Genomic DNA, 23,558 nt, shown 5'->3' with positions numbered 1-23,558 from the left:
AAATTAATATTCGGGACGCTAGTATGAACCGTTATTTGAATGTATGTTAACGTTCTTCAGCGGCACAGTCTTTCTTATCCAAAGTGCCTCGCCGTTCAGAGTTTACAAATGCAGTTTAAGGCACAACAAATAGTGTCGGAAAAATAGGTTTGTGCATAATTAAAGAGATTACAAGGTATAGTAGGCCTGGTAATACTACCAGCACATACTCAAATTGATGAGAAATTGGTATCTTTCTCAAAAACATTTTTTGATTACATTCTTCAGGAAAGTCAGCATTTAGAGCTTTTCGAACCGGAAGAAGTTATATTAAAATAGAAGAAAAGAACGCAAAACAATAAATTAAATGGATAGAATTCTCAACACAGTTATCATTAACGGAATAGGCTCTTTAACTGTAACATTAAACAAAAAGAGAATTTATATGTTTTTGCTGCTTAAAAGGAAATAAAATTAACAGATGATTAGCCAAGCATGGGGCCACTATATTGCGCGAAAGCTGTCACCCTGTTATAAACAGTAACGCATTATACCAGTAACAAGACCAAGCATTATTTTTTGTTTGATTGGCTTTTATAACTTGGAATGCGCACCCATACTTCCCTGGAAGAATTCAATTCAGGAAATGAAGTTTCATTCGAACTTTTACCAGTATTTTTGTTCAAGGTGTGCTAAGCTCTCCATATTACCCACTTGGGTTTGGGAATTGGCTCAGCCGTTTCCGGTCGACTAACACTTTTTCGCCTCGTTAACCCGTCGACTTCAGTTTTTTTGTTGGTATCTTTCCTCTTCTTGGGCGGAAGACCAAGTTTCCTTCTCCTTTCATTTGCTTCTGCGTCTGTTTGTTTTTTGTATTCTAACATGTACGTCTTCCACGTCTTTCTCTGCTCCAAAACAATCACTCGGATACGGTTGAGCAACAGAAGGATCACAAGCACATTCTTGCACGTGAAGAAAACGTTCATGTGCGTGACTACTCCATAATGAAGCATTATAAAAAGCCTCGTGATAAGGAAAGGGCCATCCTGGAAACATATGCTCATCACCATGCCCCAGATCTCGGTGTAACAGCAAAAGCAGTCGAAACAGTACCTCCCTTGAAGTGTTTTCTCCACTTCCTCATCTGCGCGAAGGTTGTCGTGGACCTTTCCTCTGACCGGGTTTGTGCCGCTGAAATGACTCTCATCGCCAACTTCCAAATCTCGATCCCGCTTGCTACTTGCATCGCTACCATTGTGCTCGTCTTGCTCCGATCGATTTTGATCAACAGAATTTTCTTTTCTTGACTTAGAAAGTGCAGGTCGGGAGTCAGCCAGTGGAAGGGTCTCGTCTAAGTGACGCTCCTTTCGCCGTATCCCAGGTAACATTAGCGTGTCTTTTTCGGGTGCGACTTTTGATTTAGGCTTTGTCGTTTCCCCATTGCTCTGTTTTCCTTCGTTAGTGTGATCGCTGGTACGTCCATTCTGGACGTCAGCATGAGTTATAGGTTCGTCGTCATCATCGATCGAGGGAAGCTCTTTTGTGGCAGTAAGTACTAAACAAAACTGGAGTAGACTCCAACTCCATACGGCCATCACCAGGAACACTATTTCACGGTTTTGGCTCACCTGAGTAATATACGTTTGTGTTATTTCTACAGAATTGGAATTATATTAAACATATTTTGGTTTGAAGCTAAGGCAAACTACCCAATACCTTATCCTCGCCAAACACTTCTAACAGCTCGATTATATCTGCACCGGCAGCAATATTGACCAATAGGAGCTGTGACAACTCGTCACGTGACAACTCTCCTTTTGGCGCAATCCATTTACCAAACACAAGAACAAATATCAAGATTTGTTCGAGAGCCAACGTCCAACCTTCATCTGATAAATCGATGTTGATTCCAAGCTGTGGCAACAAAGAATTAAACAAATACTTGTAAAGTCGCATGAAAATCAGAAACTCTCAGTGTTTTATACAAAGCATTATAAAATGTCAAGTAAAAAATAGATTTTTTGCTATATATGGTGTTAGAAAGATCGGTTTTGTTATATTTTTAACACTAAATTTCAATAAAGCTGGTTAACACTAGACGCGTCTAGCGTTAACCTAAAACGTTTTTAAACAAACGCATAATAATTTCAACTCTAACGCTTTCGGTTAGAAGCGAGTAAATTTGCCGTTAACGCTGGCAATGCGATATGTGTGAACTGGATGACGCTATAGCTAGACGTTAACGCTTCCAGTGTGAACCAGCCGCATCAATTGCATTTTTTTATTCTTTCATTGCAAGTTGAAACTGGCTTAAGGAACATTTTCGAATAAGCTTTCGCTTGCAATAGTGTTTGAGAATATATAAAGAATAAATGACCTACAGTCATGTCTTGTATCGCAGTAGCGTTGGTCGTCGCAGTTTCCTCGCTACTATCCGTCAAGGTTGAAAGCCGATCGTTGAGCAGTTTGATTTCAAGCAACCAAATGCAGGGGATGCCCCCAAGAAGATAAAAAAATACGCTTGGAGTAACCCTGAAAAAGTGTAATCGATGAGTTCGGCCAAGTGGTTCAATCATCTAAAATACGGCAATACGTAATGTATAACTATCCTTGTTCCGATAAAAATATTGCAATATAAGTATAAATAAAATGACAGGAATGTTACATTGCATAAGCGTCGACTGAAATAAGTGTTTTTTTGCCAGACTCATGAAGCAATAATAATATTCGTTAATATGCATTTGCAGTTTTTTTGTCAAAACTATCCATCGAGGTTATACGTGCGAAGCCCTTAACTGTGGGTACGTTTAACAAACAAATTCCCTCCGAGCTGATCTAATCCGACACAGCCCGAGCAAAGCGATGCTTGGCAAAACACAACTTGCCACACAAAGTTGATTTAGGGCCTTCCAATCCGCGTTGAGGCGATTAAAGAGCGATGGATTGGGTATTATTCGTGCCTGGGTTCGGGGACTCTGTGTTTCTTGAGGAATGAAGTGCCCGCCAATAGCCAGTGTTTCAACAGGGCGATAATGTTGTTTCCGCCCTCGGCCCAACTTGCGCCGATGTAGGCCCCCTGATCGTGATGGAATTATTGTAAACTTGACATATTTTCGTTGTGAAACGTGCGACGAAGCAATTGATGCTTATCATCACTACAGCATTCAGTGTAAATACAATTCTGCGCCTTTAATATAGTCACAAAGCTCTGTGTCTTTAGCGCCCAAAAAGTTGTCCAAAAGTAAACCCGGTAAGACGTGACTGTCAGAGATGGCAAATGTGCTGTACACATTATGCCAATGCTTATTTATTCTTCCATGCAACAAATTTAGTGGAAGAACTAAAACACACACCATGGGTAATGCAAAGGGTGAGTAAAAGTATGCCGCAATGTTGGTACAGATTTTTAGTCGAAAGTTAATATGATGGATTAGTATTGAGGATCCACGGTTCGCCCGTTGTGCACAATAGCTTAACTTCCGACCACACGTGTCTCTTTATACATTTAAGCTAACAAACGTGAAATTATTTCGCTGTAGGGGATAAAAACTGCCCTGCTTTTTTAAACATACAGAAGCGTATAGGTATAACTAAGAAAAACTTATAGCGTAATATTCATGTAACAATTTTACAGTATCTGTGTAATTGTTGAAACAGTCAATTACTCTGGTTTATTTTGTTTTAATTAACAATAATACTTGATCTACACTAACCAGGCAAAGTTTGCGATTCTTTACACGGTATAGACCATTGGTTCTCAACAGGGGTGCCGTTTATCTTACTTAAGGATTCAAAGGTTTCTTGGGCTTCTAATTTTGATCTATTGCTAAGTTTCCAGGTACAAGTGTTTGTTCGCGGTTAGAGTGCAATAAGTCAAGAAATAGTTTTTACATTGTCTACAGTTGATATATGTTCCTTCAATGACGTTTGTTGTAATATTACAGATTACCAATTAGCGCAAATATAAGTACGAGTTCCGAATATTTATCTTATTTATAGGGTATACCGTAATCAAAACGAAACATCTGTTATAGACTTACAGCTATATGGGCATCGCATTGTTTTTGGGTGACGTTTTAAAAAAGTGTGGTTTACATACCGTCACGTTCTAATTTGACGTCGCATGGTAAAACAAGATAACCAGTCCAAATTACAAAAATACATCATTTTTGTCTTTTTACCTACCACTTCATTTCGTTTCCCCGGCGCACGAGGATCGTGTGGAGCATCTCGAGAACAAGAGGACAAAGCACAAAGAGTAGGAGCCAGTATTGTGGCTCTCGGAGAGCCACGGTTACGCGCCAAACGGCCAGAAAAGTAAAGAAGGTGTAGAGGCACCGAGACAGGATCGACTTGATGATGCGCAGAAGGATCTTCAGCAGGTTGGCGATCGTGTCGCCGCTGATCGTCCCCAGGCGTGTTCTCCACCGTTGTTTTCGCAAGCGATCCAAACACATGTTGTCGCTGCTCGGTGGCCCTGCTGTTGCTTCGTTTGTGCAAATGAACGCAAATCAGTTCGAGTCGCAGTTGGGTCGCTGTAGAGTTAGCAAAACAACATCTTGGGTTTAAAACACTATAATTAAAACTTTTAATTAACATGGCAAAACGCTAAGTTTTATTGTGGACTTTTTGAACGATTAATAACAAATAGCACACGCCGGCACACTGTATACTAAGAACAGCACATGAGAAATATATATTATGCTATTATTTTTTTTAATCGTCGTTGAGTGACAGCACCTAAAATTAAATTCCTGTTTTCAATCCGTACTCCTTACGGATTCTGCAATGTCCGACTCTTTTGAAGTCGAAGGACAGTGTATATTAAGGGTGGGCACTGGACAATTATCTTTTACAGAGGATCGCATGTAAAGCAAAAATGTTGGGAGTACTTGGACTTTTAGAAAAACTGTTATTTAGCCGGGAATTATGCAAAATTGTGTGACTGATGCCGAGTTTAAAAAGGAGGCGGCGTCTTATGCCGCGAGCAAAAAATTGCAGCTATTTAGTTTAAAAAAATAATTTTGGTAAAGATTTGAAATATTGGACACTTTGTTTATTTGCACATTGCTCGATATATTATTTATCAAGTTGGTATTTGTAATTAGGTTTTTGGGGCCTTTGACCTAACATATTTTAGGCCTCACAGAAAGCACGTAAAAAGTTCGAAGCAGAAAAATTCTACATATCCATTGTTTAAATTTCCAGTTGAAGGCGTGTTACTTACAAACATTATAGCCATATTTCAAAGACTTTGTACGTGTGGGCTGTATAGATTAGCGTAAAACACGAAAAAATGTATCAACTAAATGAGATTGGGAAAATTTTAAGAAGATGAAGGGAAGTTTTAAGAAAATGAATGGGTAAAGTGAAACTCATTTTTTGTTATATTTTACTGACCGACTACATTCGATAAGCGCGAAAAATTCATTTATAAAATAAAGTTTGTTTACAAACATATCTTCAACCCCTAAAGTGAAAATTTTTCTTCAAATACGTTAAGAAAGAATTGCAGATGAGTGATCAAATTCGTGTAGAAAACAACGATTAAGTTTCATGAAAAATAAGCCACAGGCCGAATTAAATTGCCCGTTCCGCGGGGCCGTACTTTGTCATGTTTTGGTATATATGGACGGCTTACATCAACTATACTAACGTGTCACCCAATATGTAATCGTGTAAGTAACTCAAACATTAAATTTACCTCTAATTAAAAGACCACCTCGAGAGGAGGTGAACGGTTACCACGATTAACTAATATTAGCACAAACTGGTAAAAACAACTATTTTAACCATTTGCCTCCAAATCCGCGTTCTGCCGTATATTTTCTTTTGTACGCTTATGTGCCGTCTAATATAAGTTATTTAGGTTACCTGTCAAATGTAGGTTATGCAAATTCAAGCAACAATTCAGAAGAGGAAATGTCAATTAGCCAAAATGCTTTTTAACTAGATATGCGCCATCTATACATTAGCATACAAAATTTGGCATAAAACACTTTTGTTGAAAGTATTTCATTGAGCTGCATAAATTAAATAACAGATTTTTCTGATTTACATCAGTTATTCTAACCGGTTCTCTTATGAAAACCGCACATATCGATTTTACTATATATGTTGTTTTGACATACTGATCAGGTTTAGGTTGATCAAGTTAAGTTTCTTATCTGGTTTTCAACATTTCTGAAACTGTCCTTATTAATGTTTAGAATAAATCACAAGTGGTCAAACCAATCGAAGACAAAGAATCGCATTTTTTTGTTTTGTTAAGCACAAACCACTTCTTTCAGATGGGTAGAAACGAATATCGCTCAGTTTCTCCCTCACTCACACATATCATACTTTCTACTCGCGAACTTTATTGTAAACGATACACACTAACTATACTAAGTATGCTACATTAACGCGATTTTATTCACAAGGGGGATTGGTTGCCCTTGTCATATCCCATCATCTAACATCTATTGACTTTCAAAAAACATCTTTCAATATTCCAAAAAAGTGCTACGATTTGAGTCCTAACCGGTCTCTTAAGAAACGAATTTTACACCTTACATTCTAAAAGTCTCAAATAACAATACCGTACCTTAGATTCACATAAAACTATGTAAAAAGTAGCAGGTCACAGCTTTTCCAAGTTAAACTTGATATATATTTTATACAAATAAATTGAACAGACATCAAACAGCCATCTTAGTTATATAACAAACGATCGGCGTGTATGACCATACTGAATTTTGCTGCTGGAATAATTTACAGCGTGCAAGCCGAAAACACTTCTTTTAATTATTTATTATTGTTTTAGCAATTCAGTGTCAGTAAGTCAGACATACACAGGGCCATTTAGAAGAGTTAAAAGTTGAATAAATCATAGTTGAATAGCTTCGCCTGAAAAAGGCCACAACTAATAAATTCTGCAACTTATTATTTCCAAAGGGCTAAAGTCAATGTAATACAGCAATTTAACGTGTCTTCATTTGACGTGTGTTTTGGCAACCAACACATCATTTATGACGTTGCGAGTTGGCTATTATACAGTAGACGTCTTACACAAAAATCTTAGCCTTTATGGGGTTTTGATTTAATGTCTGATTTCTCTCTTATCGTTCGGAGTTGTGTTTTTGATCACGTCAGATGTAAATAGAGCCTATGGAAATTCGGATGAAAGGGTCAAAACGAGTAGCAACTTTGCGATACACTTATGTTTTATTTTTACTTAAATAGTAAAGTCCAGCGAGGTAGAACACTTTCATTGTTGTTATTTTTTGTTGACTTTTTATAAGGGTTTGAAACTATAATGCTTTAAATTAGTTGTTTATGTAAAAACTTATAATAAATGACAGTGACGTTTACTACGTATACCGGCGTTGTAACGTGGTCTTTAACCAGGCATGTCAAACAACAAAAATAGCACTTTTTCGACTACGAAAGCAACTGCCTGTAATTGTTACCAACTATATATGCCGTTATAATTAATAAAAAAATAAAAAAACTGACTTTGTTGAAAAAAGGTACAATAGAAACAACGCTAAGATGTAAAATATGCATAAATTTTCTGCTTTTCCTGCAACATTTTGTTATAAAAATCAGTGCAAATATCGCACGTTGCTGCTGAACTTGATGAACGATAACCTTACAACATAAAGACTTCATAGGAAGTATCGCCCATTAGCGGTTCCTACAGTTTAGTAACAACGAGCCGCGATAAAAAGACCGTCGACGCCAGGGCCCAAAGTGGTCGGATGCCCCCTGCAGAGGCCGACACTGTCGGCTTCAAAAACCCTCGCGAAAACTTCCACAATATCAATGGCGCTGGCGTCAGTGTGTTGTTTCAGCAAGCGATTTATTCTTCACGGTTAGAACGATCGCTCCTATTGTGCGAAGTTTTGCGATTTCTGTGTCTTTTCGCCTGTCGTGTGTCCGCGCGCATCGAAGCCCACTCGCACTGAGCGAGCTTTGCCGAATGACAGCAGGCAACATTTTGAAACGTTATGAAGAGGCCAACTCACAGGAGACATGATTTGCGCGGAGGCGCTCTTCCGACAAGCAAGATGTCAAACCTCACGCAACAAGTTTACTTTTGCGAGCACATTACTCACTAGACAGGAACGCGGAAACGACAACTAATACCGCCTGCAGGACAATAGGACCCTTTTACCCCCTTTCTTTCGAATAGGGGAAGTCATAGCTCTGGGATATCGGCTCGTTTTTGCTGAGAGCGGCCTTTTACTTCTAATCCGAAACCAAAACGAGATCCTTTCGGGAATCGTTGGTAAAGCACAATTAAAAAATACATTACAATAATTTGGCAAACTAAAAAATGTCCTTTAAAAATCTATAAACAGTGCCCTAGATTAAGTTTTAAAAAGAGTCTTTGTTTTACTAATTTTACACTAAGGAAACTGTTGTTTCTAATTAATAAAACAATATATGCGCAGAACAATCTTTTTTGAGAAATATGGCTCATTTATTTCACTCAAATGTTGTTGTTCTTTATCCGGATATATGGTCTTTTTCGTAAGGTTACTTATATGTTTATTATAGCGTAACTGAAAAAGTAAAATTTGAGTTATAGTTAGGTTTCTGTGATATGACTTCAAGTAAGGTTCAATAAGTAGTAAACAACCACCAAGGCTTTGTTGTGTGTTTGAATTTGTGTGAAATTTCATTTATTCAATTCCACTGGTTCTTTTTTTCTAACTTTTAACATGTTCGATAAATCATTCAAGCGGAACAATAATTAAATTAGCTTCTATTGAAAAAAACATATTTGGCATTTGCTGCAAATTGTGCTAATTTAAACATATATTCACACTGCATATATGTTTAATAATTTTTAAAACGTTTTTTGCCTAAGCGTTTTTATGATGTTTGAATTTATAGACTATATCTATTTAGAAAATCGCATGTTACTTTAATAAGACTTACATCGGGAGGGGATCACACAATACAACCTTTAAGGCAACACTTAGTACAAGAGCATTATTACGCCGTGATATTACGACCAACGGAATATTAAAACCAACTACTGCCTTCACCTGACATGTTTTGATTTGTATTCTGACGAGTTTAGGTCTTCCGTCCTAGATATTATTACGCATTGGTTTTATTATGTCGTTAGTCGTAAACCAATGGTGTTCCCAAACTTTTTTTTTATTTCGTGGCCTAAATTTTTTTAAAACAGTTTGTGGCCAACCATGTGGCGTAACATTTTTTGTATGCCCTTTAGCCCATCATCTAAATAAGATATATCAATCTAATTGCTGATGTACATATAGCAACATTTCCTGTCTGCAATGTTCGCCTACATAGTCGGACAATTTTTCAATAAATGCATTGATTCTAGCAACATCCATATAATCATTTTTTGCTCCGGCTCATTTTAAGATTGGAATTAAATATCTGTATGACAACAAACTGAATTTAAAGCAATCTGTCGAGCTAACCCGCGTATCGGATGAAAAACAAAAGTCGTGAGATTTTATCTTTACATGTTGTTCACAAAATAGTAAAAATGGCCTTGTTCTTATATAGTTCTAGATATGCTAACAATTATTTTAGTAAACAAAACATGCAATATTTCCAAATAGCTTCATGGACTACTGACAATAGTCTTGTAGCCCATTCCTGGGCCATGGCCCACAGTTTGGGAACCACTGTGACGTAAACCATGGTGTTTTGGATAGTAGGCTACTTCAGATGCTGCTTTATAAGAACCATTTACAATTTAGATGCAATAATTATTACAAATAATCAAAACCCAACATTTCAATCGTTAGACAATATAGTGTACAAATATTCCCAGCACGACAATTTTCTGCAAAATCGTATAGGTTTTCTTATAAAATTAATTAAATTATTGTTTCGCTTGAATGATTTCATACACTATGTTGAAAACATTACACAATAAACAACTAGTATAAAACAATAATAGGCTATAAATTCACCTGTCGCACGAAAGCTACACTCTTTGGTGTTTGTTTACAACTTAATGGAGCCCTATTAGGAGTCATATTATAGAGAAAATGCTAGAAACTGACATAGCATCTTATTTTACTTTTTTCAGAGCACATAAGTTACCTTACGAGAACCCCATATCGCGGAATTAGAAGGTATTTGAGTAATATGAATACGCCATTTTTCTTAGAGAGGCTTGTTCTATTTTACAATTTTATAATGATTTTGAGAATCTTATACCATGTATGTGTTGCATGGCCTGGGGAATGAAATGGAATGACTCTTCCAAGGCCAGACTAGCTATAATTTTTTGGGGTTGATATATATAACATAGCTATATTAAACTACTCAAATTGCAAATATATATTTAAAAAAAAATCTGCACTGTTTTAGCAAACTATAGCGTACAAACATGCAATTTAACACGAATCTAATAGCGCAAAGCGTAAAAAACGCCTATTGATTTAAATTCGCAAAACATTGAATTTGCGAGGCGAAATGACACATTAGGCACTTAATAATTTATTGTTCAATATAATGGCATTTATTAGGAAGCAGCTATTTGGCTGCACGTAAACTATAATGGTTGCTAAACGTAGTCCTATTTGGGGTGACATAGGTTTTGTTAAATGTTTGCTTCGTTTAAATAACACTATTCTGCAAAATAAGTTTTTGCTATTTAGGCCATTTGTTTACAAAGACTTCGATTTCTAGAAATACGGCAAAGGGTGATGTGTAAAAAAATCCGTTTTCAATCAAGCAAATCGCATTCGATACGCTATCGTAATTGTGATCCCTAAAATTGATGTTTTATAGGGCCTAAATTTAAAGCAGCCGCCACTAAGAGGTTTTCGTAGTTTCGAGACTAATCACAAAAGTGAAACATTTAGAAGCTGGGAAACAAAAACTGTGTTAAAAGTGAAATTTTTGATAAAAGTCTGATTGCTAACTAAGTAAGGTTGCTTAAAGTATAGTGTTTAAATGTTTCTGATTGATTAATTTTTACTTCCGAAAATAGGCATTACCTTTAAACCTTCGAGCTGCTTGCGTCCCCTTAGTCATCACTCATCAGTATTACGTATGTAGTCCCCTGATTGCTGTACTTCTTTATTAAAGTGTATAATAACCACGCATCTCTAAAGCTTTTTAATACACGCGACGTTTTTCGGCAAAATAACACTAATAAAATAGATTGTGCAGTGCAGTGTTATCACAGTTCATTAAAAAAAGGTGAAAGCGTCGTAAAGTTTTGATCAGTTTTAGCGAATATATAAAGTTTACCTTGTGAACATTCTGTCTAAAAAATGGTATTAAAATACAAAAATTAAATATATGAAGCAACTACAACCAAAGCAGTAAATGCAACAAACCGTGTAAACTATTTCAACAATGTACAATGGATTGAAGCTCTTTCGGAAAATACAAGGTCAATCGCAAATTAAGGTTATGGCGAATAATAGCAGGTGAGTACGAAGCTAGGTAGAGTGGTAATATTAAAAAAAATATAGATTCAGTGCAAAGTGTGGAAATGGTTTTCAGAAATTGCAGATAAATTGTGTAAGATCTGTTATGGACAGTGTAGCATTAACGTATAAAAGCGTGGCGTTCCTGAAATGACAGAATGAGGAAAAAACACAATTTTGGACGATTGTCAAAAACTAAATCGATTTTGGACGACTAAAATCGATTTTGGACGATTAGATTTCGAAAGACGGAATAAACGTGAGAAATAAAACAGCAATTGCATTTTCGATCACGAATCCAGCAAGTATCAGTCATTAAGTTGGCAGAGACATGCCACCCCTCGGTTAACCCAATGCTGCTCCGGCACAGAAGAAGGTAATCTGCAACAAGTTGCAATTGGCACACTTTCACTATTTTTAAAATAAATGTAACAAACCAAAAAGTCGTGATCGCTTTGACACATAAATGATGTCCAAGACTTTGAAATTTTATTCCCTTACTGATAATCCTATATTTTAACAAAAAGTATTGCAATCCGATGCGATGCCAAATTACGTCATAACTATGCTCAAGCACTATAGATGGAATTGAAACATTCGAAGTTAATTTTTTCAGGTTATTAGGCCTAGCTCATTTCTTAGCGTTGAAAGGTTTAGCTGTATCCAGTTGTTTACATAAAAGGTAGAATGGCTGTGTTGAATCACAAACCATGGCTGAAACGCTCAAATAAATTTGCTTTAAGATCGGTACCGATAGCATGGCATGGGTACCGATACCACCGCTTTTATCAGGTATCGGCTTCAATCCGATATATATATATATATAATCCCTACAAATAGGATAAATTTGCATGTACTAAGGAAACAGAAAATAGTCATCACAGGAATGCTAACCGTTTATTTTAATCACATTTTATAGTATTGTGATGGGAATATTTTAAATCTATGAAATAATGTAAAAAATAGCCTACATGATAGTAAGAACGTAGTTGGTGGAATGACCAGTTGTAGATAAAATTCCTCGCCGGGCGCTGGTTTTGTACACGGGACACTTATATGACGTAACGTTCGTCATATCCTGCTTACACGTGATCTCATACGGTTCTAGCCAGATCTGTATGGCGTTAAATTAAGAAAAAGTAAAATCATACCACATTTATAAAAGTTGCCTAATGTACTAGCGTTATAAATACCGCCTTACTTATATACATCACAAGTAAACGTTTATTAGTATAAGCTATTTGCGTGTGGTTTGTAGAAGATTTTTCAAACGACCGAAAGGGTTTTGAAGTCAACTAAAAGGTTGCCTTCTACAATTAAAGCAGAAAATTAGCAGTTAGTCTTTGTAAGCATGTCGTTGTGTAATTTATAAATTTCTTAGCGATCCCCAAATCCAAAATTCGTTAAGGATACAACAGGGAGGACGTCGTAAAGCGTTTTGGTGTAAGACTCAACAATTGTATGATCGTGACGACACCATCTCGCACCCTCCATGAACAGTCCTTGAATATAAACTCCGATGGTCTAACAGAAATAAAAAGATAACAGATCACAATAATTAGTTTAACGTAAAAGATCACGCAAACTGCAGTGCGTGGCAATAAAGAAAAAAAACACCAAATTCTTACTTTCTAGAATCTAGATTATATGGTCGAATAAGCACACTTTTCCTAGTAGGGGGAATAAGAACCAACCTCTTTTGTTTGTTTGTTTGTTTGCTTTGTTTTATGTAGCATACCTTTCCATTTATGCGATTACCGCCAATGTGGTGCGTGTTTCGTCTATCTCTCACTCGCTTGTTTCCCCTCGTTTTAAATAAATAAAAAACATTCGAGGCAATGATGAACCAAAACAAAGGGAGGTTTAGCAAATGGCTAGCCCACCAACCCTAAGGTCGTTGAGCCCTCAGTAAAAAAAAACGCACACCCACATATATAAAAAACCTAAAACTAAACATGGAAAGAATAAAATCTAAATTCCGAAAATATAAACACTTGTGGAAACTAACCGGTCGGGCTCTGTGGTGATTTTCTGTTGTCACGTGATACCGAAAGTCGAGTTGATCAATTGGAATCTGGCGACGCCGAGCGTAGTTTTGCATACTCCCGGTCAGAAACGACTGAGTGAAGAAAAATCCCGATATCCAGAACACGACTGGTTTACCATGTGTCACCCACGTCTTTAAAATAAATCACATTACAAACTTTGGAGCATAATGGTTGGAGGTTGTAGTAAAACGTAATCAGAATATCAAAGCCCATCATGTTGAAAAGGAATAAAGAGTTATTCGAAATTTTTAAAATGCTACCTACCGCTGTATGGGCTTTGATATTCTTATTACGTAAATACTATTATGTTTTGCCAAAAAAAAAACAATCGGAACAACATTTTTCTGTAATAGTGTCAGAATGCGTGGCCAGAAGGCAATGTTCAAAACAGCAGTGGAAAAGCAAATATACGCTGTAATAAAATTAAAAAACTGAAAGCAGTCGCGGGTTTGCCTGAACTTTAGTTTGAATTTATTCTCATTAGATTATAAAGGCTATACGGATTTAATAACAAATACGGCGTTATAAAAACACGAACACAATTTTATCTTTAAATAAACCGTCTTATAGGAAACAAAAAAAATTGTAAATAGTTATGTTGAACTCGAACTTTTTAACAAACTCTAACGACTATCTTGTGACAGTAGTAAAGACGGTATTTTACATACCAGCAGTTTAAAAATGGGTACAAAATCTGCTTTAAACTATCAACTTCTACATTTCGCTACCTTGAAAAATTGAAGCCTTGCAATAAGATCAGCTATGTAACTTCCCAAGGGTTTTAAGGAAGGATAGGATTTAGAGGCCCATAATGACGGGACTTTTCCCACAAGCATGTTGTCAAGAACATCTTCTAGTTCAGATGAAAGCAACACCAAACCACGTAAGGCCCTCTTCAAATCCTTCAATTTAAAATAAAAAGTTAAAACATGGATAAAAGAGAAATCTAACTCACGTAAATTTTAGTTAGATATGAGCATACGTCAAATATTAATAGCTATGTAGAGCATCCCCTTTAGGTTCAAATATTGCAGTCAAATATTGTGCTGCAAACAATTTTGCAGTCAAATATTTTGCGGCAAAGAATACAAAATTACCGCTGCTAGTAATGCCTAACCAATGCTTTGCAATAAGACTTTTCTTAACCTTTACTGAATAGTGGCCTAACTCGCAATTTTTTCCCATCTCGTATAACGATCACCCATCTCGTATAACGATGGAATGTTCCTTTTGTAACTTAACGCCTTTAAGAACATTGCGAAATTTGCACCAGTTTTTGCATATTAGTCGCTCGCCCAATTACACTTGATTAACAATTAGCAATTAAGCAAACACTGCACTACATAGCTACATTTAAAACAAGCGCTATAAATGTGTCGTCACACCGATAAGCCTCAGGTAGCCTTATCATATTAAAAGAATACTTTTTTTAAAATGAAAAATTCAACGGTAATATCGTAAGGCTGTACAATATTTTTTCGGGATACCTGTAAACTACTCCTGACAATAGCAGTTAAGTTGTTAAATCTGATAAGTTCCTGAGCCAACACAGTGTTCATGCTCTCAGAGTAGTCGGTAGGATATTTTCCTTGAATTTCCTCCAAATTAAATTGATCTGGAAGCTTTGATAAAATGTCAGAGGCCAGCTCCTGGACAATAACCTGAAAAAAAAGAAAAAAATTAACCGCTTGTATTTAAGGCAAGTTGAATCAAAATCCGTTTAGCAGTTTAAGCTTTGTTTGCCAATCCTTAATTTCCAAAAAAGTACTTAAACTAAAGTACACTTTACGTTAGGTAATTAAAAAATGCCTAATTCAGTGATAATTTTCCCAAATACTAAAAATTGGAAACATTAGTTATCTATTGCATCATGTTGTTTAAACCCTGTTTTGTCGAGGACAAAAATTCCAACTGTAGCCTAAGTGCGACCATTAAATCTGTACAAACAACATTTTTTCTTATGAGGCCATTGCCGTACACTCCAAACCAGTGTTTTAGGAATTAAACCCTCTCCAATTTTTTTTTTTTGACATAACATAGTATGTATATGGCTACACAGTATAATTTCATGCACTTAGTGGCGCACCAGAGACAGTAATATATCGACCACATGTCATAACGTCATCCTTTTTTTTTTTTTTTTTTTTTAATAAAAACATAACGTCACGTTTTCGTCGGTTTATTTGAACGATATAACTTTTTCACATCGAGTGTCACAGTTTTTTAAATCAGCAGTAATAGTTAATATTGCAATGATCAGTCAAATATATCTTTAGTTGGAAATCGTTTTTTATTTAATTGAAAAATGATTCTGATTGGTAAAAAACTTGCTAAAGGGTTAAGAAATAGCTACGACAGGCAAACGACACCTGGAAATTCATGTCGATGTAAAATCAACCTATAATTATCATTGCAGGTCACAAGACTTCGTCTCAGAGCATTTAAACAAACACGTTTTACCTGTGGGGACTTTCCCCCAGCGGAGGTTGACAAGCGGGGCAAAGTCACGAGAATTCCATCAAACATTTGCTGCGTTTCGTGCTGGTCTTTAGAGATGTCAGCGTTTAAGTGGAAGCCAAACACCTGCGCAAAAGTACGCAAACCGTTTCGGCATTCTAAACTTTAAATAATATTATAGTAATTTATCTGTTAATGCTGAAGTGGTTCATCGAATACTTTGCACTACGTTGTTAGACAAAACGCTTGCTGAGATACAATGACCGCGATCCGAAACTTGCTGGATATTCTGCATTGTTTTTAAACAAAATCACTAAAATATTCATAAAACTCCTCTAGGATAACACAAACATGTCCATTTCCCTCATTATTTAAAACTATTTGTTAAATCCACTATTTTTAGTGATTTCGTGTGAACTGTAATTTTGGTAGTCTGGGACTGGTTACATACCGAACGACTTGATACAACAAATTTAAGTGATACTACAAATTTATCAATTAGTGAAGCAGGCATCCTGCACTAAACAAAAGGTGACGTGATCAAGAAGATATAAGTTTGGGTATCATCAATAGGGAAAATTCCAAAATTTTTAAAGAAAAAACAAATGAATAAAACAATTAAAAAATAATGGTGGCGGGAGAAACACCCGTTTGGTATCTTGCCATACTTTAGTGCTACATGTTCGATTATGTTAATAAAGTTTGGCAATGAATACAGTACTTTACAACAAAAATATTATGCAACAAAAAATAGTCGTACAAAAACATATTTTTGTTTTTTAAACTCCGTGCTGGTTTGAACTTTCAATTAGGTTCATAGATAAACGTATTGCAAATTACATCAAAATTCATTAAATTCGTACGGTTGAACGCCTCTATGTGTTGCGATGGCGCAAGAATAATGCTTTTTGTTGATCTAGTCAAGTGATTGCACCACACGAAAAAAGGCCATGTCGTGAACGCGATATTAGCCGATGCCCACTGTAGTTGGGTTAATCTGACTTTTTTATCATTGAATGGCGGTAATATCACTTGAAGTAAACAATCTTTATGGAACCTGGTGGATAATGGTTTGATTTGATACAAAACGTCTATCAGAAATATAGGTTTTACATATTAAACGTATACTTTTTAATAAAAAAAGAAGATATAAAACAAGACAATTTTCGGACACTCATTATCTGGGACCTGTGTTTTACGAGCACTATAGAGAAGCTCACGAGTAGGGCAATTATTTTTTGACCTATCAAATTAAAATTTTCACCGATTAGGAATACATTGATTTATGCAGCACATCGTTGTATGAAGTACTGCATTAGTGTCTTGCCGCCGTCAGTTCTTTGTTTTTGGTGTTTTACTGACAACCGACAGAGCACAAACTAGTTTTTTAGGGTTTAGGGAACTCTTAAAAATGCTTATAGTTAATTTTGTCATAAAAAGACAAACAGCTAAAAAGTTTGCAATAAAATCAAGACGCATGATAATTTTGGATAATTGTTATGTAAGCAGTGTAGCCTGAACGAACATGCTAAAATAAACCATGCTTGTATGCTTAATACAAAAGTTGTTTGATGTAATTCAAAACTAAAGTTTGTAACAATTTTGAACTGAATATGATAATTCCAAAAAGCCCACTACAGTTTTGTGTTCAATTTCTGCTGTTTGTAAACAATTTTAACTTAAAATAATTTTTAATTTTGACCTAACATGTGTATTTTGACGTAAAAAATAAGAAAAAAATAATCGCCTTACTCATAAGTCTTTGGAAAGAATTTAATTTACACTCATTACATACAATACAAATTAAAAAAATTAAGTCATATACAGTTAAATAGGACGGTTATAAATTACCAGCTCCTAAAATAAATTGCAAATTTTGTTCTATCTGGTTATAATTAGCATTTTTGTAAATGGATGATCTTGTCTCGCTCATATAATTAATGCAGGCTGTTGCCTGCTGAAAATACAACATTATTATAAAACGTCCAGACGTCCAGACTTTTTGTAAATAACCAATGTTGAAATTCATTTTAAAACTTGCCTAAATGTTATATTTTTATAAATTGCTTTTGGGATATTTTTGCCGAATCGTATGCTATAACTTTAACCTATAGACCAGGGTTTTTAAGTTTTTTGGCCGCGCCCTTTGGCACAATTTATGGAAACTCACTGACATATTTAGGTCAATGAAACTGAATACAAGAAATGAAACATCAAGGTTAACATCACCGAGGAGAATAGGTTAGTTAGGGAATCAAAATAAATAATGTGTGCAGGACTAAAAGTAGGTAGTTAAAAAGAAATATTCGTGTAAGCAAAACTAAAAAAAAAAATTGCACGGAGAATACTTCGCGCCCCCCTTGCGAACCCTTCACAAGAACAAAACATCGCAGGTAAGAAGTGTTTTTTATGTCGAGTCACTTGGACTGATGCTGGCTTCTCAACGATACATAGTTAGGGGGTATTATACATTTTCGGAAGGTTAGAAACAAAACCAGCAGAGAATAAAAGAATAATATAATCAACCCTTGCTACCAGCAAACAGACACAATGAAAAAGGCCAAATGACTTACATCGCTGTGTAAACATCACAAGGCTATACGTTGCAAATTTATTATTCCACGTTTTACGCGGAATACATTTTATAATACTTATAATAACTCTGGTCGGTCTTTGTAACGCCAGGTATTTTGTATAGTGCTTCAATTTGTTATTTAAGATTGTGTATTGCTGCCATAAAACGAATGGAAAATTTCGCCCACACAACAGTAAACAGCAAGTGGCGACCTAGCGCTGTTGCGACACATTTAATAATTTCCTGTATGCCTGATTGACCCAAGGTGTTTTTTTTTTTGGGACATACCCTAAGAGGTCCTGACAAAGACGCTGACTTTGGAGTTTATTTAATCATTTAATCGCGCCTACGTGGGTGAACAGTGGCACAATTAAAAGTAGATTGGTTGCAATAGTTATTGACTGCAATGTATAGTAAGGTAAAGACTATGAAGAAACGATACTTTGCGTAAAAAATTGGGTTTTTAACGTTTTAATCATTTTCTAGCAGTATAGATTTTGGTGTTTTTGATATGTTAGTATGGAATGTCATACAAATGTATAAGATTTAAAAAAAATGCAATGTTCTATATTTAATATGTTGGCACGATGGTCTTTAAGCTAACCATTATGGCATACTAAAGTAGCATCATTGTGTATTTATTAGGGGCGGATCAAGGTGAGGGTGTTTTTGTGATAGTTTTACCTACATGCAATAAAATATATTGTATTTGCTCATTTTAAGGGAATATTTTTGAATTTGATTCTCTAAAAAATGCAATTTCTGCCAAATAACTATATAGTTCGATGCATATTTTGTTTGTTGAAATTTAGAACATCTTTGCAATATGGCTATTGTATCGTGTGTTACATCTATCCAACTTTTAAAATAAGATAACCGAATGTATATTTTTAGCACTTTGTGTCAACATTTCACGTTATTTCTACGCAATAATTTAGTTTTGGTGTAAAGGTCTTCAAATATTGTGAACAATGTGCTAACTATTTTAAATGTGCAATGCAACAAGCCTTTTTTTATAAAGTAAATTTTGTCTTTTTAACCAAATAAACGCATGTTTTTACCGCTTCGCGCAATTAGCTTAATTTTCGTTTGTCACATCAGTTCATTCGAATTATGACTTAATTTCATTATAACGTCATTTCTGAAAAAATAACAGTCCCTCATAAAAATCACCCTCGATTGCAACTCATTTTGTTTGTTAAGTATTATTGTGCGTAAGACAAAAAAGGAGATTCTATATGGTTCGCCTGCTCGCTATTTCTCCGCTGGTGCGATTGGCAAAGGAGACTATTGGGCAATACACCATGGTGTCTGCTCTGGCCACCATGCAGCTGAAAGACTATTTCACATTGTCTTATATTTGTCAGACGTAGAATAGACTTCACAACTATTTTCGACTCGGTCGATTTCAGCAGTTTTCAATATTCCATTAGCGTAGTAGGGCATATCATCTGAGAGTGTACACTGAAGCCATATATGTTCTTTTTGCAGTTAAATTTTAAAATGACTCGGCTTAATAGCCAACTCTTCCACCCCAAAGGTTTGTTCCACGTTGATGACAGCGAAAAGAAAACCTTTCGAAACTAAACGTAAGTGAGAATGTCGTCATTTCGTTAAATCCTATCATAATTCATATTTTTCCTTTCACAGGACTCCAACAACTGAGGTCCATTGCAAAACAGAAGTTTAAAAAAGACCTAAAACATAAAAAACACCACTTTGATACGATCGCTTGATACGCAATCAACATGGCCTGGCCATTTTATGAGTATATATAGTTCAATGTTTGTGTAGACCAGTGTTTCTTAACCTTTTATGGTTAGCGGCACCCCTCAGAAATGACAAATAAATTGCGGCACCCCTTCAAAAAATTTTCGTAGGTAATTCACTAGAATGTCACAATAAACGGAACTAGAACAACACACATCAACTCTATAGAACGTAGGAAGTTATAATTCGATTTATTACACTCTAATGTTTACAAAAAAAGTTGTAAGAGTTGAGCAAATAACAGATTTTTAAAGATTCTCAAATACTTTGAAACATACCCAAGAATGCAACAAATCGTTAGTCATAATTATTAGTCCATTTATAATGTTTAATTCGACTTATATAGTTTAGACAAAACTTTCTCGCTTCGGCCATATTTTTGTAGGGAAACGGAAAAAACAGAGGCCAATCAGCAGGAACCATTAGAAGACGACCAAGAATCGCCTTCACCATTCGAAGAGAATGATGTGCCTGGGGATGTGAATACTTTACCCCAAGAGCAAATCGAAGTTACGCCAAGAATGCGTGAAAATTCCAACAACTACGAAAGCCAAGTTACGCCAGGAAATGTAAATGGAATGGAGTCTGCGATACAAGATTATGAAAGCCTCGGGGTTGAAAGTGAAACACACCAAACAAGGTTTGATCAAACGGAAAACGGGACTTTCAACGGCGAAGTTAACCGTGTTAGTCAACTTGCGATTCCACATCCTTATGTCAGGGCTAGTCTAATGTTCATTGTAATTCCACAAAATGAGGAAGAAGACGGTGAACTTGAAGAGGAAAATGCTTCCAACATTAAACTTGACCAGTAGGTTTGATACTGTTAAACATGTTTAAACAACAATGCTGTCTCAAAAAGGAATGCAAATAGCCGTTACCACAAATCATATTTCTTATAACACAGCAAAAAGTCAAACAGTATTCTCTTGGTAGATATATACATGTGTTATATCAAGTTAGCTTCGTATTTTTCATGTATTATTTTTGTAAATTAAGAATGAATTACTGATTAGTCTGCATTTGGGTAGTGGGATTTTTAGGCTTCCAGCTTTGCGCAACGTTATGCTATATAATGAAGCTATAGCTAAGTGTATTTTAGTCAATATATTAATAGTCATTGTCACTTAGAAAAAACAATAAAAATCTGCGTAAGTATGTAAGACAATATACTATGAAAAATTCAAAAAAAACATTACGTAGCAAAAAAGATAAACTATCACAGTTAACATGGTATTTGTATCCCTCAATTTATCTATTTCGCTAATTGAAACTAAATGGAGAACGTACACTGCTCATCTGTTGAAAGCTAATAGATAATTTGTCTATATGAAGTTTTTTTTATGAACTCTTTGTGTTGTGTTGTACAGTTCGAATGCAGAAAGATGCGAAAATCAGCGAAAAATATTAACAATTTTAATGTAACAGAAAGTTTTCACAAATATCTTTGTCGCGAAATATATGATCAGAATTTTTTTTAGCACAGGGATGGGCAACCTCAGGCACACGGGCCCACCAATGTAAATTACCAATGCCGCCACCTTTTTGTAAACTTGAAATAAGGCCATATAGCTTATTTATTTTGACTGTATTTCATTATAAATGCAAACATGTTTCGCGCTTAGACCAAGTCTTGTTCATGCATCTAGTGCAGTGGTTCCCAGCCTTGGGGTCGAAAGAGGTTGTCAAGGGGGTCGCCGAGTACCATTTGTTAAACAAAAAACGAGAAAAAAAACAATATTAACAAAAGATTAGCAATAGAAGAAGCTCTAACAAAAACTTTTCTGTTGATGTGATTTAATGAAACCAGCTTTAGTGAAACAGTCGTTGTTAATGGCGTTACCATTAGTATTGTTTTCAATCAATAACCAGTAGTTTTAGTATAATGGATAATTGTTATGTCATGATTGCACAATACTTTTTTGTGTGACGCAAATAGACTTTGAATCGTAAATTTTTGTTACCTGTTTATGATTTTGACGTAAACCCGGACTTTCTTGCCAAATTAAAAAAAAATGTTTACAATTTCAAACAGTTTGCCTAATTTTATATTGCTATATTATGGTTTATGTACAATATATATATCAAAATTGGGGGGTCGCGACAACAAAAAGGTTGGGAATCACTGATCTAGTGTGTTTGTGCTTTGAGAAAATTTGTGTGGGGGCTCCAAACTTTAAACCAAATAATCGCATTTTCTTTCGCTTCACTGTCTTCTTCTTGAATATAATTATACCCAATGTTAAATTTAAAATAACTCTAACCCTGATTAACAGCCGTTAAAGTTGTTAAAATAAAATGCCTAAAATCACACATTTTATCAACATAATTGTCAGTTTAAATTTAGCGGCCCGTTGCCTACCTTGTTTGTGGATGAGAGACGTATGAACGAATAAAAAGTATTTTGAATAATTGTTAGAATGTTTTGTTGCAAAACAACTATTGCCTTTGTTTTTTATATCATAAAGTATTGCGGTTAAAAACTGGTTATTCTAACCAAGTGGTTCTCAACCTTTTTTCTTTCGTGGCCCATTTTCGTTGCACAAAAATTATGTGGCCCAATAAATGTTTATGAAAAAGAAAACAACTATAAAATAGGTTTAGAATAAAAGACAGCAGAACATGTTTTAAAACAGATTATTTCATTAACCGTGCATTAGTGAGATACTATAGAGGCTATAACAATAAATTTACATTCCTTCCCAAGCCATTATTCCTGTAAAATTAAGTATGAAACTAAATTATTCAGTAAATCTAGCTTTTTTAAATTGTTCTGTGGCCCACTCAAAGTGTTTCCATGAGCGATGGCCGACTGGTTGAGAACCACTGTTTTAACCCAAGCGATTTTATTTCTTACCCAACGATTGCTTATTTTGTGTTTTGTGCTCTCACCAGGTGCTTTTACGATTTTTACGCTTTTGTGAATAAAGTTGTATATTATGATTATTAGATTTTATATTTCTGCTAGCAAATTGTTTTATACAACCAAATTAGAAAACAAGAACGTCATTTTTAGAAAGTTAAGTATTCTAACTATTGAGTTCAACTAAAACAAATAGGTCGTGAAATATTACTAACCAATTCACTAACTATTTAAAGTGAATAGTAACAATCAAATCGACAAAAAATTGCAGTGTTGAAATTGCAACAAAGAATTACTGATGCGCCAAATTGTGTGAACTGTGCAGGGTAAATCCGAAAGGCTTACCGAAATCAGTCGGCCTAGTCAGGATTTTCGTGCAAGCAAAGCCAGGCTGGAAAAACAACTAGCTTGCAGTGATCAAGGCAGGTCTAATTATGTGTGCCGTT

General features: G+C 35.4%; 3 protein-coding genes across 4 annotated transcripts in view; 1 reads left to right on the top strand and 2 right to left on the bottom strand.

The window, feature by feature from the left end:
• Positions 1-671: 671 nt before the first annotated feature.
• On the bottom strand, positions 672-4,436 carry LOC146148724 (uncharacterized). Its single transcript, XM_083388316.1, has 4 exons — positions 4,165-4,436; positions 2,361-2,511; positions 1,696-1,893; positions 672-1,607 (listed from the first exon to the last, which is right to left on the bottom strand). The coding sequence occupies exons 1-4, from the start codon at positions 4,434-4,436 to the stop codon at positions 672-674; spliced, it is 1,557 nt and encodes a 518-aa protein (XP_083244442.1).
• A 7,186-nt stretch (positions 4,437-11,622) lies between these two features.
• Positions 11,623-23,558, bottom strand: part of LOC146148721 (dynein axonemal heavy chain 3-like) — a 109,592-nt gene continuing 97,656 nt past the window's right edge. The window contains exons 79-85 of the mRNA XM_083386481.1: positions 15,908-16,030; positions 14,935-15,108; positions 14,176-14,349; positions 13,408-13,578; positions 12,813-12,923; positions 12,371-12,513; positions 11,623-11,780 (exon numbers count right to left, since the gene is read on the bottom strand). Of these exons, the coding sequence (XP_083242607.1) occupies positions 11,708-11,780; positions 12,371-12,513; positions 12,813-12,923; positions 13,408-13,578; positions 14,176-14,349; positions 14,935-15,108; positions 15,908-16,030 (969 nt within the window). The 3' untranslated portion in view covers positions 11,623-11,707. The remainder of the gene's footprint in view (positions 11,781-12,370; positions 12,514-12,812; positions 12,924-13,407; positions 13,579-14,175; positions 14,350-14,934; positions 15,109-15,907; positions 16,031-23,558) is intronic.
• Positions 19,024-23,300, top strand: LOC146148723 (uncharacterized). 2 transcript variants are annotated; one of them, XM_083386482.1, is made up of 3 exons: positions 19,024-20,068; positions 20,130-20,247; positions 20,635-23,300. In XM_083386482.1, exons 2-3 carry the CDS (start codon positions 20,228-20,230, stop codon positions 21,062-21,064), a joined length of 450 nt encoding a protein of 149 aa, XP_083242608.1. In that variant the 5' UTR covers positions 19,024-20,068; positions 20,130-20,227; the 3' UTR covers positions 21,065-23,300. The 2 variants fall into 2 exon arrangements, with proteins under 2 accessions (XP_083242608.1, XP_083242609.1); XM_083386483.1 differs by having other exon boundaries at positions 19,024-20,247.

The sequence above is a fragment of the Ascidiella aspersa genome, chromosome 4 (genome assembly GCF_963924565.1).
Source record: "Ascidiella aspersa chromosome 4, kaAscAspe10.2, whole genome shotgun sequence".
NCBI classification, from domain to species: domain Eukaryota; kingdom Metazoa; phylum Chordata; class Ascidiacea; order Phlebobranchia; family Ascidiidae; genus Ascidiella; species Ascidiella aspersa.
This window is presented reverse-complemented; position numbering and strand designations above follow the sequence as displayed.

Excerpts from the sequence above, each read along its gene's own strand:
- LOC146148724 (XM_083388316.1), bottom strand. The coding sequence starts at position 4,436 with ATGTGTTTGGATCGCTTGCGAAAACAACGGTGGAGAACACGCCTGGGG. Across the intron at positions 2,512-4,164 it reads CGGGGAAACGAAATGAAGTG|GGTTACTCCAAGCGTATTTT; the intron begins GTAGGTAAAAAG and ends ACACTTTTTCAG. Across the intron at positions 1,894-2,360 it reads CTGCGATACAAGACATGACT|CTTGGAATCAACATCGATTT; the intron begins GTAGGTCATTTA and ends TTGTTGCCACAG.
- LOC146148723 (XM_083386482.1), top strand. The coding sequence starts at position 20,228 with ATGGCCTGGCCATTTTATGA. Across the intron at positions 20,248-20,634 it reads ATGGCCTGGCCATTTTATGA|GGAAACGGAAAAAACAGAGG; the intron begins GTATATATAGTT and ends ATATTTTTGTAG.